Source organism: Schistocerca cancellata, chromosome 9 (genome assembly GCF_023864275.1).
Source record: "Schistocerca cancellata isolate TAMUIC-IGC-003103 chromosome 9, iqSchCanc2.1, whole genome shotgun sequence".
Lineage (NCBI taxonomy): Eukaryota > Metazoa > Arthropoda > Insecta > Orthoptera > Acrididae > Schistocerca > Schistocerca cancellata.
This window is the reverse complement of record NC_064634.1, coordinates 404,676,962-404,692,962: the sequence shown is the minus strand read 5'-3', so window position 1 is coordinate 404,692,962 and position 16,001 is coordinate 404,676,962. Positions and strand designations below refer to the sequence as shown.

Genomic DNA, 16,001 nt, shown 5'->3' with positions numbered 1-16,001 from the left:
TAGCCTCCCAAAACACAAAACCACTAGTCTGGTTCAGGTTCATTGATGGTATCTTCATGATCTGGACTCAAGCCAAGACACCCTATCTTTGAATACAATCTTCTCGGTTTTCAAAGCTGCATCAGTTTGAGTAAAATTGTTTAGCTTTCGATGGCTCTCTCTGCCATTGTCATCAGGAGTGAACCTACTGGCTGCTGGGAGTTAGCACAATTTGCCACTTGTATACTCACCATCACGGCCGCTGACACCGATCAGAGACAGCCAAAACGGCGCTTGCGCAGAATGTGAGCTGGACAGCTCATAGCAGCTCCAGCCAGCAGCGGGACCAAGCCAGGTGCTATGTGGGGCCAGTGCCAGTGCCACATTTTAAACTGCTGCTCTTGCTTCCCTGCACACGTTAAGCATTAATTGTTGCTTCCTTTCGACATCGAAGCATGCCCCCACTACCTACTCAGTGTGTACGCCCAGTCTCTGTTAAAATTGTTACTGTCAATTAAATCTCAGCTGCCTCTTTTATAATGGAATCCCAGTATGTTGATGCAAGACCCAAGACTCTCACTTTTTCAAATTGTATTCTGTGTCCATTATCCAGACAATGTTCAGCTGTGGCTGACTTAAATTTCTTCATTTAACAGTTCTCTTGTGCTTGGTACAACACCCTGTAACTGTGCAAATTGTCTGGCATACATAGATGCTGTTAAACTCGCACAGGACACCATACACATCACACACACCAAGAGCTATGTTTTCTTTAACAGGGCACAATGTATCTCGTATATTAGGGGTAGACAGAACACTGGTCTCAATCCATATCTCTGCAGCATATGTCCTAACTTGCTGCTCATTGCCCCACAGTATGGCAGGAAAGCTGCCGGCTTGGCTTCTTCTGTCGATTCTTCAGCGACACCTGAAAGTATTTGCAATGTCTCTTTTGATATAACCATTCTGTCTGAAGACAGGTCTCAAGTGCTGCTATGGGTGGTAGTTGTCAGAAATAACATGGGTATTAACATGTTCAGGACTGTTTTCTTGTGTACAGGGTGGTGAAAACTTTTGGAATTCAAACATCAATCAGTGTGCTTTGGTTTGCTGACAACTGAATGACCAAGCCAGCCTCCTGTCTTCTGATCATCTAAAACATCCAAGAACAGTAGCTTGCCATCGTTCTCGATCTTGATGGTACATTTAATGTTGAGGTGGACACCGTGCCATGAGGCCTTATCAGGAAGGTGCACCAATGTACCTTAGGAAGCAAGATGGACACAACACGGCAGAGTTCAGAGGTTGCTTCTCAAAGTGCTCCATGAAGAAATTCGCGATTGCAGGAGACAATGGTGAGTCATTGCTGTGCCATCCATTACTTCATAATGTTCGTTGCGATACAAGAAGTATGTTGTTGTTAGAATATGACGGAAAAGCTTGACAATGCCAGGTGGAAACTGTTGGGTCAAAACATCCAGCATGTCTTGTACTGGCACCCTTGTAAGAAGTGACACCACGTCCAGACTAACCATTACTTCATTTCGGCCTATTTTCATTTTCTTGAGTGTTTCAACAAATGTTTGCGAGTTTACTACATGGTGTTGTTCACAATGTCCCAGTTTTGGCGCTAATAATCCTGCAAATCCAGTCTGTAGGTGGGCGAGCTGATTGCACTAACAAGGAGCCTAAGAGGAATGTGGTCCTCATGTATCTTCAGCAGTCCATAAAGCGTGGAAGTTCTGGTGGCACAAGACATTAATTTCTACACCATGGTCTGTGTCGGATTGCGACTAAGTTTCCGGTGTGTGTCATCTTCTAATAAATGTAGCGCCTTCATGTGGCAGTCTCCAGTGTTCAAACCACAGTGGTGTTTCCTTTGTCAGCTGGCAAAAGAACAAAGTCATCATTCTCATGCAATAAGTGAAAGCCAGATCACTCCTCCAGGCCAATATTGGATTTTGGTGGCTTAACTTTCGGCAGCATATGCCTGGCGGTTAGTCTGATGACCTCAGCTGCATTGTACGAAAGATACTGAATGCACCGCTATATTCCACTAATAATCTCCAAAATTGGCAGACGTTGCAGGACTGGTACAAAATTAAGGTTTTTACTCAGCACTGCCACTGAGCCATCGTCCAGTTCTAGGTTGGATAGATTAACAATTGTTCTGTATTATGAAATGATGGATGGCACAACAACGGGCTCACTATTATCTCCTGCAGTCGCGATTTTCTTCATGGAGCACTTTGAGGAGCAGCCTCTGAACTCTGCAGTGTTGCGTCTGTCTTGCTTCCTACAGTACATTGGTGCCCCTTCCTGATATGCCCTAATGATGAAAATACACTGCAGCACTTCATGGACCATATAAGTGGTCCATCCCAACGTTAAATTTACCATCTTGATCGAGAAGTATGGCAAGCTGTCATTCTTGGATGTTTTAGTTGACTGAAAGGCAGGAGTTGGTCATTCAGTGTACAGGAAACTGACACACACTGATTGATATTTGAATGCTGATAGTTTTTGAATGTACAGGATGGTGAAAACTATCTTGAACATGTTAATACTCAGAGCCAAAGTTATTTCTGACAACAACCACCTACAGTTTGAATTGCAGCACTTGAGACATGTGTTCAGAGAGAATGATTATAACAAAAGAGACATTGCAAACGATTTCAGATGTCACTGGAGGAGGACACCTTTTGAATAATCAGAAGAAGCCAAGCCAATGGCTTTCCTGACATACTGTGGGGCATTGAGCAGCAACTTAGGACATGTACACAGGATTGAGGGCAGTGTTCCGGCCTGCCCCCAAGATACGAGTTGTGTTAAAGTTGATGTAGCTCTTTGTGTGCCCAGTGTGTATGGTGTCCCGTGTGAGTGCAACAGCATCTATATAGGCCAGACAATTCGAACAGTTGCAGAGTTTTGTACTGAGCACAAGGCACATTAAACAAAGGGAGCACAAGTAGGCCATAGCTGAGCATTGCCTGAAAAACGAATACAAAATATAGTCTGAGAATATGAGAGTCTTGACCAAGTGTCAACATACTGGGATTCTGTTATAAAAGAGGTGGCTGAGATTAGAATGAATAGCAACAATTTTAACAGAGATCAGGAGCAGACACTGAGTATGGCATAGGGCATGCTATGGATGTCGAAAGGAAGCAACGGATGCTTAATGCTTGTAGGGAGGCAGGAGTGGCAGTTTCAAACATGGCGCCAACCCTGCACCACGTGACATCACTCGGTTCTGTGGCAGGCTGGACCTGCTATGAGCTGCCCAACTCACCTTCAGCGCACATGTCGTTTAGGCCCTCCCTGATTAGTGTCAACAGTAGTAATTGTGGGTATATAAGTAGAAAATTGTGCTAGTCCCCAGCAGTTGGTAGTTTTACTCCTGACGACGATGGCAGAGATAGCCATTGAAAGCTTGAGAATGTTATTCAAACTGACTTGGGTTGCTAACTGAGAGGATTTTATTCAGACACACTACCATGAAATACTCTGAGGACACACCCTAACTTCATTCCTACATAACCTCAAAAACGTCTCTCCCATCTGCTTCACATGGTCCTCCTCAACCAAGCATGCCACCTTCCTAGATGTTGAGCACCTCCTCTCTGATGGCTCCATTCGCACCCCTGTCCACATTAAACCCACCAACCACGAACAGTACCTGCATTTTGACAGCTGTCATCCCCCCTTCACACCAAAAAATCCCTCCCATACAGCCTGGCCACCCGAGGACGGCATATTTGCAGTGACAAAAATTCCCTTGTCCCCTCACACCCCCAATCCTCCAATTGCCCCCAAGAACCAGCCACAAAGGAGTGTCCCCTTATATCACCCAGTACCAGCCTGGACTGGAACAACTGAACTAAATTGTACACCAGGGCTTTGATCACCTATCATTGTACTCTGAAGTTAGGGACATACTACGCAAGATACTTCTTACCTCTCCTAAAATAGTGTTCCGTTGCCCACTCAACATGTTCCATCACCCACAAAAAATGCACAACATCCTAGTCCATCCTTATACCACTGCCAACCTCAACCCCTTGCCACAAGGATCATATCCCTGTGGAAGACCCAGGTGCAAAACCTGCCCAATCCCCCCCCCCCCCTCCCAACCCCTCCCACACTTCCTATTCCAGTGCTGTTACACGTTTATCCTGCCCCATCAGGGGCTGGGCCACCTGTGAAAGCAGCAATGTCCTTTACCAGCTCTGCTGCAATTATTGTACAGCTTTTTATATTGGTATGACAACCAGCTGTCCACCAGAATGAATGGCCACTGCCATACTGTGGCCAAGAGCAAAGTAGACCACCCTGTGGCACAAAATGCTCCTGAATGTTGTTATTAGCAGCCAAGAACTCCGTCTATGGAAAACTAAATTTTATAGGAGATATGTAGATGACACACTACTGTTAGTGGACGGGGATGCCACAGACATAACAGGCATGCTGAATTGCTTCAATAATCTACATCAGAAAATTACATTTACAGTGGAACATGAACAAAACAAAAGCATCAACTACCTGGACCTAAATATTGCAAGAAACAACAAGTGCACATTCAAAATTTACAGGAAAACTACAATGACTGACATCACAGATTCTGGAACCTCATGTCACCTGGACATCCATAAATAGGCAGCATACAGATCAGTGCTACACAGGGCAGCTAAAATACCTATGAATCAAGAAAACATTCACGAAGAAATAAATATAGTGAAAGGGATTGCAGTTGCTAATGATTATAATGCTTCCATGGTTGACACAGTCCTAACCAAAGTGGAGAAAAATCCAAACACAAAGAGCACCACGAAAGAAAAAGACAAAAACTAATGTGTATCTAGCATACCATACACTGGCAATATATCTCAGAAGATAGCAAATATTCTCAAAAATTACTAAAACAAAAACTAATACATAATACAAAGTGTAATGATGAACCATACTCTGACTCTGGAATATACAAAGTAACATACCAGGAATGCTCCATGTTCTACTTAGAACAAACAAGCCGAAATTTCAACACCAGGTACCCAGAGCACATTAAAGCCTACACACACAACAGATGCACACAGAAATAGCTAAACATATACACATTACAGGACACCTGTTTGGAAAAGAAGAGCAAAATGTCAAAGTACTCCACCGACTAAATAAAGGGCATGAAATGGATTTATTAGAAGGACTGGACATATATACACATCACAGAAAATACAAATACAAAATGTGAAATGAAAACCTTGAAAGTGAATCAGTGAATTTCTTCAGGTGCTTCGACAATATACTTAAATAAAAGTAGTACTACAAAGAGATAAGCACCATTGTAAAATAGATGTAAGCAAATCCATATTTTTAAGATAAGTACCTTCTGTATTTTTAAGATAAGTGCCTTCTGTACAAAAGAATATCTGTGGAGGATCTTTAACATTATCTCTGTCAACTACATGTACAAAAGTCTTTGTAACTGTTTGTTTATTTAAGTTATTCCCTATATGTACTGTGCGCTGAAAGTTGTGAGTGATGTTTTAACATATGTGAGACTCTGCACAAACAGACCATAAGGAAACTGGATGTACAAGTCCTTCCAAATTTCGCCACTAACTAGTAGAGATGGGGGATCCGCCCTTGAACTAATTCATAGAGTTGAATCTTTCAAAGGACTGAACAATCAGTGATTCAGAAAAAAAGAACGGTAGCTCCAAACGTTTCCCACGGCAGAGAGAGAGAGAGAGAGAGAGAGAGAGAGAGAGAGAGAGAGAGAGAGAGAGAGAGAGAGACGGAGCATATCAGCAGCGCCTCTGCTGGTCAGAGCACAGTGCACGCCACACAACACAGCCAGCGCCGGCCTCTGCCCTGCTTCTACCTTGGCTGCCTGCATTGTGCAGTGCCCCATTGGATTTTGTGTTTCACATATGCCGTGCCGTCTCTGTGCGTCGTCTGCCGCTTGCAGTGTCTGGCGCAGCTTAACTTCGCATCGCACTCTGTCGGCGATCGTTTCAGTCGCACGTCCTGCCCTCTGGGCAGTTGATGCGAGCAACAGGACAGAGAGCCACCTAGCGGATAACATAGGAACTACTTGCAACAACCTGCTCGCAAGGGAACGGACGATTTGTCTCGGAGTGGGTGAGTTCACCGCTCCCCCCACCCTCGGAACTCGCCCGCTCAACGCTCACCCCACCGTCTCAACTCTAGCCAGAGCGTTGAGCAAAGCGACTCAGGTGTCACTCTGGTCTCTGCGGTCTCAGCTCACGCAGTAATACAGCTCGCGGCTCGACCTGCTCGACTCAGCGCCTCTGCATCGGAGTTCGTCCCTACTGGATATTGTTCTTCGTAGTAATACCGCTATGTATATTACATTATTATGTTATGTATACATCAATTGTTTTTATTTTATTTTTATTTGTTTAAACTGATTAGATTAGGTTACTGATGACTCCTCTTACTATAGGATTTTTATTATGGACACTCGAATTTACGCTTTAATTACGAGCGAACCGATAAACGTATCGCAAAATGTGATACACCAATATTTTCCTTGTTTTATTCTGCGTAAGGCTATATGCAGCACTTTCGTTTTACAGTCAAATTTATATATTTTTTTTTCTTATTCTGGTACGGATTTTGTGATTTTAGGCGTCTTTGGAAGGAAACGTTCACTTTAAAAATATATGGCTTGCGATGTATTTGTATGAGGTTAATGAAATTTTAATACATTATAGCCAAATATATTGTTAATGTAAATCTCAAGTTACAACATTTTCCGATCACCCAGAAAACCACGATAGTGCAAAATAAATCAATAATCAAAAACTTTGTCATATCGTGGAAATGTCAATAACAATACAAAATTCTTACTCATTATCTGTGTTACTTCAAAATAGGATAAAATAAGATCAAAATACAGGTATAGTACTGGAATAAACCAAGTTTAAAGGGCAATGTGCCTTCCATTTATTTTCTATTGTAAATGAGTGGTGAGTCATGAAAAAGAGCTAATTCATTTCAGGGAGTGAACAGTTCTGATCCAATCTCTGAGAAGAACAGTTTTGCCCATCTCTACTAACTAGATATAAAAATCGATAAATAACTTAAACATGTGCATTTTTATATATTGCAGTAAAGTCAACAAAACAGAGCAGAAACATTATGAAAAAATAGCATAGTACAAAGAAGTACACACTTGATAATGGGAATCATTTCCCAAAGTGTGTCGTGTAAAACATAAATAAAAGGCATAATCCGTATCACTTCACTTCAGGCAGGGGGATTACCTTCATAGTCTCCAATGTTCTTGAATTTAGTATATGTTAAAATTCCGGAGTAAGTAAGAAACACATATGTTTTAGTTTTCTCCAAAAAAATTGCTGCCCCGAGATACAGGCCTCCAAAGGTGACACTGTGAACACCATTTCGAAGAAGCGAATTTCTGAAATTTTTTTTTTAATGTTGTATCTCTGTAACAGTTCTAGATATTTTGTTACAGCTTTTTTTATTCGAAAGATAATTGCCTTATTATTACAATGGTACCCACCATTTGGACATGTGTGTCAAAGTTCTTTTACTGTCACCTTTTGATTTTTTTTTTTTTATAATTTACATATTTTTTTTTTCAAAGTGCCAATCCAGAAAAGTTTGATTTTTTTTTCTTTTGATTAGTGCCATGTAGTACTAAATTCTCTGTAAAGGAGAACTTCCACTTTTTTAAGTTGGACAGGTTTTATTTTAAGAAATCTGTTTTATTTAGCTTTCGAGGGTAATGTATGTCTTCACTGTAGATGTTTCTTACTAATTTCTTTGTTACAATGTTTATTTCTACTGTCTTTGTTGCAGTTTTTTTTTCACTTTCATTGATGCAGATATTTCTTATACTTATAGATTCTTGTCAGTTTCTTTGTTGTGGTTGTTCACTGCAGGTTTCTATATTGTAGTTGTTCAGTGCTACACACACACACACACACACACACACACACACACACACACACACACACCACAAACTTTGTTCAGGTTGGGAATAAGTGCTCTCATTTGAAGACTCTGCTTCAAAGTGAAGATGTTTCCAGTGATGACTGTGTGTTCTAAATGTTTTGACAGAATATCAACAATGATAGTATCTGAACAAGGTAAAGCCTCCCATGGTGCAGATGATGCATATTTTGCATCAATAGAGGAAGAATTAAATACCTTGAATCAGTCAACTACAGAGGTAGGCGTTAGTCCTGTTAAGAAACCGTGGTCAGTGAAGTCAAGTCATAAGCTCTACGCATCAAGAAAGTGCAGAGACATTACTAAAGCTATGAATGAATACACTACAGCAAAACTGATCACACTCTTTAAAGTAGAAATCACATCTTCAGAAGAAAATGAAATAAAGCACTCTTGCACCTTCTTGCCAGGAATTTTTCACAAATATCAATTCAGCTGTTGAATACTGTGCATCCTACAGTGAAAAGGTGCATGTTTTAACTATTATTCCAGAGTCATTTTCAAAGAAAGCAATTTTGAACCACATTCCATCAGTATCAATAAATGTGAGGTCTGTAAAAGGAGTCTTTAGAAGACCAGATTGCTATTATATGGCCATCCCGTAGAAGCAGCTCAAGTTCAAAATAAAGCAGTCATTTTATTTGGAAGAGTAATGGGACTGTCCTCGGCAGAGTGGCAATAAAAAAATAAACTATAACTGCAACAGTTGAAGGTCAAAAAGTTGTACAAGTTAAGAGGTACATGACTCGTGGTATTAAAGAAACTTTTGCAGTTTATAAGAGCAAGTATAGAACTTCACATATTGGAAGATCAAAATTTTATGCATTATGGCTTAAGTGGGTAGTTCCACATCCACCCAGAGACGTTTGTTTATGTGTGTACTGTGTGAATTTTGAACTTTTGTGTGGTAACTTTCAAGAAGTTACTGGAGCACATGACATATGACACCTTGGTTGGGCGTGTGAAGTCAATAGCAGTCTGTAACGTAAAGTGAGGGACTTGTCTGTTTGAAGAATGTGGTGACTGCCCTGGAAAGGAAGGACTGTCTTTACAGAAACTTGGCCTGGAAGATGTAGCAGATGACTCTGCAGAAATTAGATGCGATACAGGAGGAAAATAAAGTAATTAAGAAAACTGTTGCCTTTGATATTTTCATTGATGGACTTGGTAAAGAGTCAGTGAAAGCAGTAACACAACAGCATCTGAAGAAATTGCAACAACAACACATTGCAGAAGTGACAGGGTGTGTACAGGGTGAAGAACTATGTTTAGTGCTTCACTGTGATTTTGCTGAGAACTTGTCTGTAATTTTCCCATAAGAAGTACAAGGCTATCATTTGAGTAATGACCAGGTTTTAATTTTTACAGGAGTAACGTATTTTCAAACCAAGACCACAAGTGTTGCAGTTATAAGTGATGACACAGGACATGACTCAGCATATGCTTTGCTAGCAATGCGCAAAATTCTTCAGCTGCAAACAGGGGCAGAGAAGATCATCATTATTTCTTATGGTGCTTGTAAACATTTTAAAAATCGTTACCACCTGTTTGAATTGAGTAAGACGCTTGTGCCAACTGACTGGTCATGGGAAGGGGCCTTGGGATGGTGTAGGAGACCTGCTGAAGCACCATGCTACAAAACATAATCTTTCCAGAACATATGCAGCTGCAATTCAGAATACTGAGGATTTTATGAGAGTCGTGAAATCTTACACATCCACAGCCCTCATTCTTTTGTCCAAGGAGGAAGCTGAAGAATTCCGTGAGCAGAAAAAAGAAGAATGGTCCAAACAAACTACTCCTGTGAAAGGAATTCAAAAGACACATTTCTGGGCTCAAAGTGATGGGTGATCTCATATTGCACGCACTTCAAAGAGCAAGAAAGAAAAAATTTAATTTGTTCGGCTACAACCTCAGAAACTGCAGGATAATATTCAGATTCGCAACCTGAGAAGGGGGATGTTTGTGATGTGTGTGTGTATGACTGACTGGTGGATTGCAGAGATTATAGACACCAGTTATGGGTTAAACAAAATAGTAGTGAACTTTATACTACCACATGGACCAGCTGCTGGACATAGGTTTCCAGCTGAGGGACAGCAACAATGCCATCAGTGCTCACTTCCTGTTCACAATGTTTTGACGATTGTAAGTGCTCCAGTTCCTATTGGTTCAACGGGAATGTATTACTCTATATCAAAGGAAGATACTGAAGCAGCGGAACACATTTTTAGTTCATTCACTGGCTAATTTCAGTACAAAACAGAGTGCACAGAAATTGCATAAATCGAAATCTTTAAGTCTTAATAATAATAATAATAATAATAATAGGCATTTAAAAAATTCCATAAATTTTAAAAAAGTTCAGAACACTATAGTAAAAGAACTCTGACAAATAAGTCCAAATGAAGGATTTCTTTGTAAGCATAAAGCAATTATCTTTCATTGAAGTATCTAGAACTGTTCCAGAGATACAGCATTTTAAATTCTTTTTTACGAAATTCTCATCTTCAAAATGGTATGTACAGTTTCATCTTTGGAGAGCTGTATCTCGGAACAGAATTTTTTTTGGGGGAAAAAAAAAATGTTCCTCACTTAGTCCTTCATTTTAACATATGCTAAATTCAATAACATTAGAGATTATGAAGGTAAGATTTTCTCCTAGCCTGCATGAACTGATATGGACTATGCCAAAATAAAATCATAACTGGTAGCAGAAAGTTATTTATAAACAAACCCATGATCCTCTTACAGTTGCATAAATATGGTAACTAGACTTTTTAAGTGTACTAAAAAATACAGTTCCTAAAGTTCTTATGGCTATCATTATATCCTCTGAAACACTGAAAATGTGTATATTATCCACAATTTTAATCTTAATTACAAGCTTCTCACATTTATGTTGCTGTAATATTATACCTTTGGTCCTCTGTCAGGTCTATTGAACTTGTCAATAATGTCACCCCTATCTTTGACTGGCACCGAGCCACTTAGAATTGTGTATCTGACACCCATTTCCTGCAAGTGTTCTGCTAATATTTCCAGCATGCTTGTCCACTGAGAAATGATAACAGCTTTGTCTTCTGTGCCCAAAACAGTTTCGGATAACTTATCAAAAACTGCTTGCATCTGCAATAAAACAAAACAGTAAGGAAGAGGAATAATGGGAAAAAAGAGTAATTATGCATATTTACTAGGAACTACCAGAAAAATCTCTGATGAAAAAAAGTTCATGATTGCATTTTTTAACATGCAGGACATCACTTGACTTATTTTTTACCTACTTAGCAAAATAATAAAAACATTTAGTTCTGTGTAACTTTGAACTTCTACTGAAAACTAATTAGCAACATTCATTTATGCAACAACTCTAAAAATTAAACAAGATATTTATATCTAATTTTTTTAGGTGATGATGAAAAATGGAAAAGGTGGTACAGTATAGGAAGCAGTTGAGAATGTTTTACATTTAGCGATTTTGTAATATGACAAGAAAATCTACAAGTATGCGCCCTTCAAAACTAAGCAGCCAGTATTAGTGCACATAAATGGCAAAATATCCTCACATTTGGCAAATGAAGTTTCTTCACTGGATTAATACTGTTTCACTCTTCTCCATTTCTAGTCAGATGATCAATCTTAGTAAAAAAACACGTCAATATGAAAAGTCATTAATTCTCTACCCATTCACTATGGTCCTACAGTTCAGAATCAGACTCCTCTTCTCTCTACCCCTTTTGACTACAGGTCCCAGTTTGCAACATGACAATGCTTTGCCTCATACTGCCCATGCAACACTTGCAACCATCAGTGACCTGCACTTTTGTACTCTGCCACATCCGTCATAAACACCAGACCTCACACCGAATGATTACATGTTTAGACTACTCAAAGAGGCAATATGAGGAAATAAATTTCACCCCAATGAAGAAGTGCAGCAGGTGGTGTGTGTGTGTAGGAAAAAGAGAACACACACACACACACACACACACACACACACACACACACACACACACACACCTTTTATTCGAAACAGTAAATTTAGCTATTCCCAGGTACTAATTTTCCCAAATTTTACACAAAATAATCAAAATAATCATCTGTCTAAATACCTTGTGTTACTCCAATTTCTCCCCTAGTACAACAGCATTACCTTGCCTACTGTTATAGGTGCCGTAGTTCCGCTTAAACAGTCTACTGTTGGAGCACTCAACAGAAGTATTAGCATCAGAACGATTACAGGTGTGTGAACTGCTCATACAGTGAAGAGCCAAAGAAACTGGTACACCTGCCTAATATAGTGTAGTGCCCCCGCGAGCACCCACAAGTGCTTCAACACAATGCGGCATGGAGTCAACTAATGTCTGAAGTAGTGCTGGAGGGAACTGACACCACGAATCATGCAGGACTGTCAATAAATCCGTAAGAGTACGAGGGGGTGGAGATCTCGTCTGAATAGCACGTTGCAAGGCATTACAGATTTGCTCAATAATGTTCATGTGTGTGGAGTTTGGCGGCCAGTGGAAATGTTTCAACTAAGAGGAGTGTTCCTGGAGCCACTCTGTGGCTATTCTGGACGTGTGGTGTGTCGCACTGCCCTGTTGGAATTACCCAAGTCCGTTGGAATGCACAATGGACATGACAGGATGCTTACGTACTTGTCACCTGTCAGAGTCATATCTAGACATACCAGGGGTCCCTTATCACTCCAACTGCACATGCCCCACATCATTAAAGAGCCTCCACCAGCGTCAACAGTCCCCTGCGGACATGCAGAGTCCATGGATTCATGAGGTCGTCTCCATACCTGTACACATCCATCCACTTGATACAATTTGAAATGAGACCCATCTCACCGGACAACATGTCTGCAATCATCAACAGTCCAATGTCTGTGTTGATGGGCCCAGGCAAGGTGTAAAGCTTTGTGTCTTGCAGTCATCAAGGGTACACGAGTGGGCCTTCGGCTCCAAAAGCCCATATTACTGATGTTTCGTTGAATGGTTCACATACTGACACTTTATCATGGCCCAGCACTGCAATCTGCGGAAGGGTTGCACTTCTGTCATGCTGAACGATCCTCTTCAGTTATCATTTGTCCCATTCTTGCAGGATCTTTTCCAGCTGCATCAATATCAGAGATTTGATGTTTTACTGGATTCCTGATAGTAGCCGCATGCTCGTGAACTAGTCGTGTGGGAAAATCCCCACACACTGTAACACCACGTTCAAATTCACTTAAATCTTGATAACCTGCCATTGTAGCAGCAGTAACCGATCTAACAGCTGCGCCAGACACTTGATGTCTTATACGTTGCTGACCGCAGCGTCGTATTCTGCCTGTTTACATACACCTGTATTTGAATATGCATGCCTATACGAGTTTCTTTGGTGCTTTAGTGTATGTGTATATATGATGTACACTAATGGTGCAATGCAAGACTGGAAGAACAATGATGGTAGTTTTGTTGTGCCTTGATTGTAGACTGTTTCCTTAACCTCATGCTTGCAAGACTGGAAGAACAATGATGGTAGTTTTGTTGTGCCTTGATTGTAGACTGTTTCCTTAACCTCATGCTTGCAAGACTGGAAGAACAATGATGGTAGTTTTGTTGTGCCTTGATTGTAGACTGTTTCCTTAACCTCATGCTTGCAAGGCGACTGTCAAAGAGAGGGCCTTCTGTGTTTGGTTGTTTCTGAAGAGTTAACCTGTAATTGCAGATCAACATTTATTGCATATTAAATTTAAATGTAATCTCCCTGGTGATATCAGCCAGAACTGAAATGACTGTCATTGCAAAGATTAAAAACTTATACAATGATGAGCTAAACATAGCCAAGGAATTCAATAAATCTTTCCCTGCACATGATTTTCCTTAGATTAGTTGATAAGGCAAAAAATTTAGTGCCAGTCTGGCCTCAGCAGCCACAAACAGTGGTCACCTGCGTGCGAATTGTGCTTGCAAGAGTGTGTATGTGTGCTGTCTAATACACATGAAGGCCTTTTGGGCAAAAGCTTACTTTTTTTAGTGGTCTTTTTGTTGTGCCTGTCTGCAACTCAACATTTCCACTATATGATGAGTAGCAGTCTATCCTCCTCATAATGTCATTATTTCCTCCTGGATTTTCCATTGTTTGAAATTACTAATCTGACCATCATTTATTGTTCTGAAATGCCCCTAGCCAATAAGAGACAGCATGGAACCTGGGAGTTTCCAAGGTACCTAACCAGTTCTGTGGCAGTTGGCAACACCAAGACACACAGATGTCTTACTAAAAATAAAATCTGGATTGTAGCAGTTGATTTCCAATGGCCAATGAAACAGGACAAACTGTCACCAGTAGTCAGCTGTATAACAGCTACTAAATATTACAGTATTATAAACCTAAATCAATCTACGACTTGGAACTTTTTTTTTAAGGGTTTTAGGGCGCAAAACTGCTACAGTCATTAGCACCCAGTCTGTGACTTAGGAAAAGGTAAAAAACCAAACTGGAAACCAGCAGCAATGGGAGTGAAACTCAAAAAAAGGGGGAAACTAAAAATGGAGGGGTTGTTTGTACCCAAAAGGAGCTTCAAATGACTGACGTCACCCCACTGACACTAATAAACTCGACAACGCGATCGGCTGAGCGCGTGTCATCTGCTAAAATGGAAGACATATCAGGCGACAGCTGTAGACGGGCGAGTAACGGAGTAAAATAGGGGCACTCAAGTAAAAGGTGTCTCACCGTCCACAGTTGAGAGCAGTGGGGACAAAGCGGGGGAGGATCGCCACTTAAAAGATGTCGATGGCTAACAAGACAGTGCCCTATCCGGAGTCTAGTTAAAATTACCTCCTCCCGACAACGAGTTCGAGAGGAAGAGGTCCAAGCACAGGGAAGAGCCTTCACATCCCGCAATTTATTATTGGGAAGTGTCAACCAATGTGTGTGCCATTAAAGAGCAACATGACGACATAAAACACTCCGTAGATCGGCGAAGGGAACCACGCGAAGAGCAGGCTGAAGAAGAGAGACTACAACCTTGGCCGCTATATCGGCCGCTTCGTTTCCACAGATACCAACATGTCATGGGATCCAGAGGATCGCCACAGAGATGCTCCCCAAGTGGAGGCAGTCCTGAATCCGGTGGACCAGAGGGGGGACAGGTTAGAGAGCTTGGAGACTGAAGAGAGAGCTGAGCAAATCTGAGCATATAATATACTGTATCCGCTGATGGCGATGGATGTATTGGACAGCCTGAAGAAAAGCATAAAGCTCCACAGTAAAAACCGAAAACTGGTTGGGAAGCCGAAATCGATTAGGGGTGTCGCCAACCATATAGGCTCTCCCAACACCAAATGATATTTTTGAGCCATCAGTGTAAATAAATGTGGCATCCTTCATTTGTGCGAATAGAGCAGCAAATTCCCGACGATAAACGAGAGAAGGGGTACCATCCTTGGGAAACTGACAAAGGTCACGGAGCAGGCAGATCCGAGGCCAGAGCGGTGCTGTACTCCAAGTTGTCAAGAAAGTTCTAGGAAAGTGGAAGGAAAGCGAACGTAGCAGTTGATGGAAGCGGACCCCCGTGGTAGTAGAGAGGAAGGGCGTCCTGCATACCCTAAATCCAAGGAGGCATTGAAAAAAACGTCATGGGCTAGATTAGCAGGCATGGAAGACAGATGGCTAGCATAACACCTCAGAAGGACAGCTCACCGATTGGACAGCGGAGGTTCAGCAATCTCAGCGTGAAGGCTTTCCACAGGGCTGGTGTAAAAAGCTCCAGACGCTAAATGTAATCCACGGTAGTGGACAGAGTCGAGACGCTGAAGAATAGACGGCCGAGCAGAGGAGTAAACTATGCTTCCATAGTCCAATCTCGAGTGCACTATAGAGGCGGAGAAGGACCACTTGGTCCGCTCCCCAGAAGGTACCATTCAGGACACGGAGGGTGTTGAGGGATCGCAGACAGCGAGCCGAAAGATAGGAAACGTGGGAGGACCAGCACAGTTTTCTGTCAAACATTAAGACCCAAG

General features: G+C 41.4%; 1 protein-coding gene across 2 annotated transcripts in view; it reads right to left on the bottom strand.

Annotated features, from left to right (window-relative positions):
• Positions 1-16,001, bottom strand: part of LOC126100803 (transcription termination factor 2) — a 255,850-nt gene that overhangs the window by 13,095 nt on the left and 226,754 nt on the right. For both annotated transcript variants that reach the window (XM_049911433.1, XM_049911432.1), the window contains exon 16: positions 10,900-11,109. In XM_049911433.1, coding sequence (XP_049767390.1) covers positions 10,900-11,109 — 210 coding nt within the window. The remainder of the gene's footprint in view (positions 1-10,899; positions 11,110-16,001) is intronic.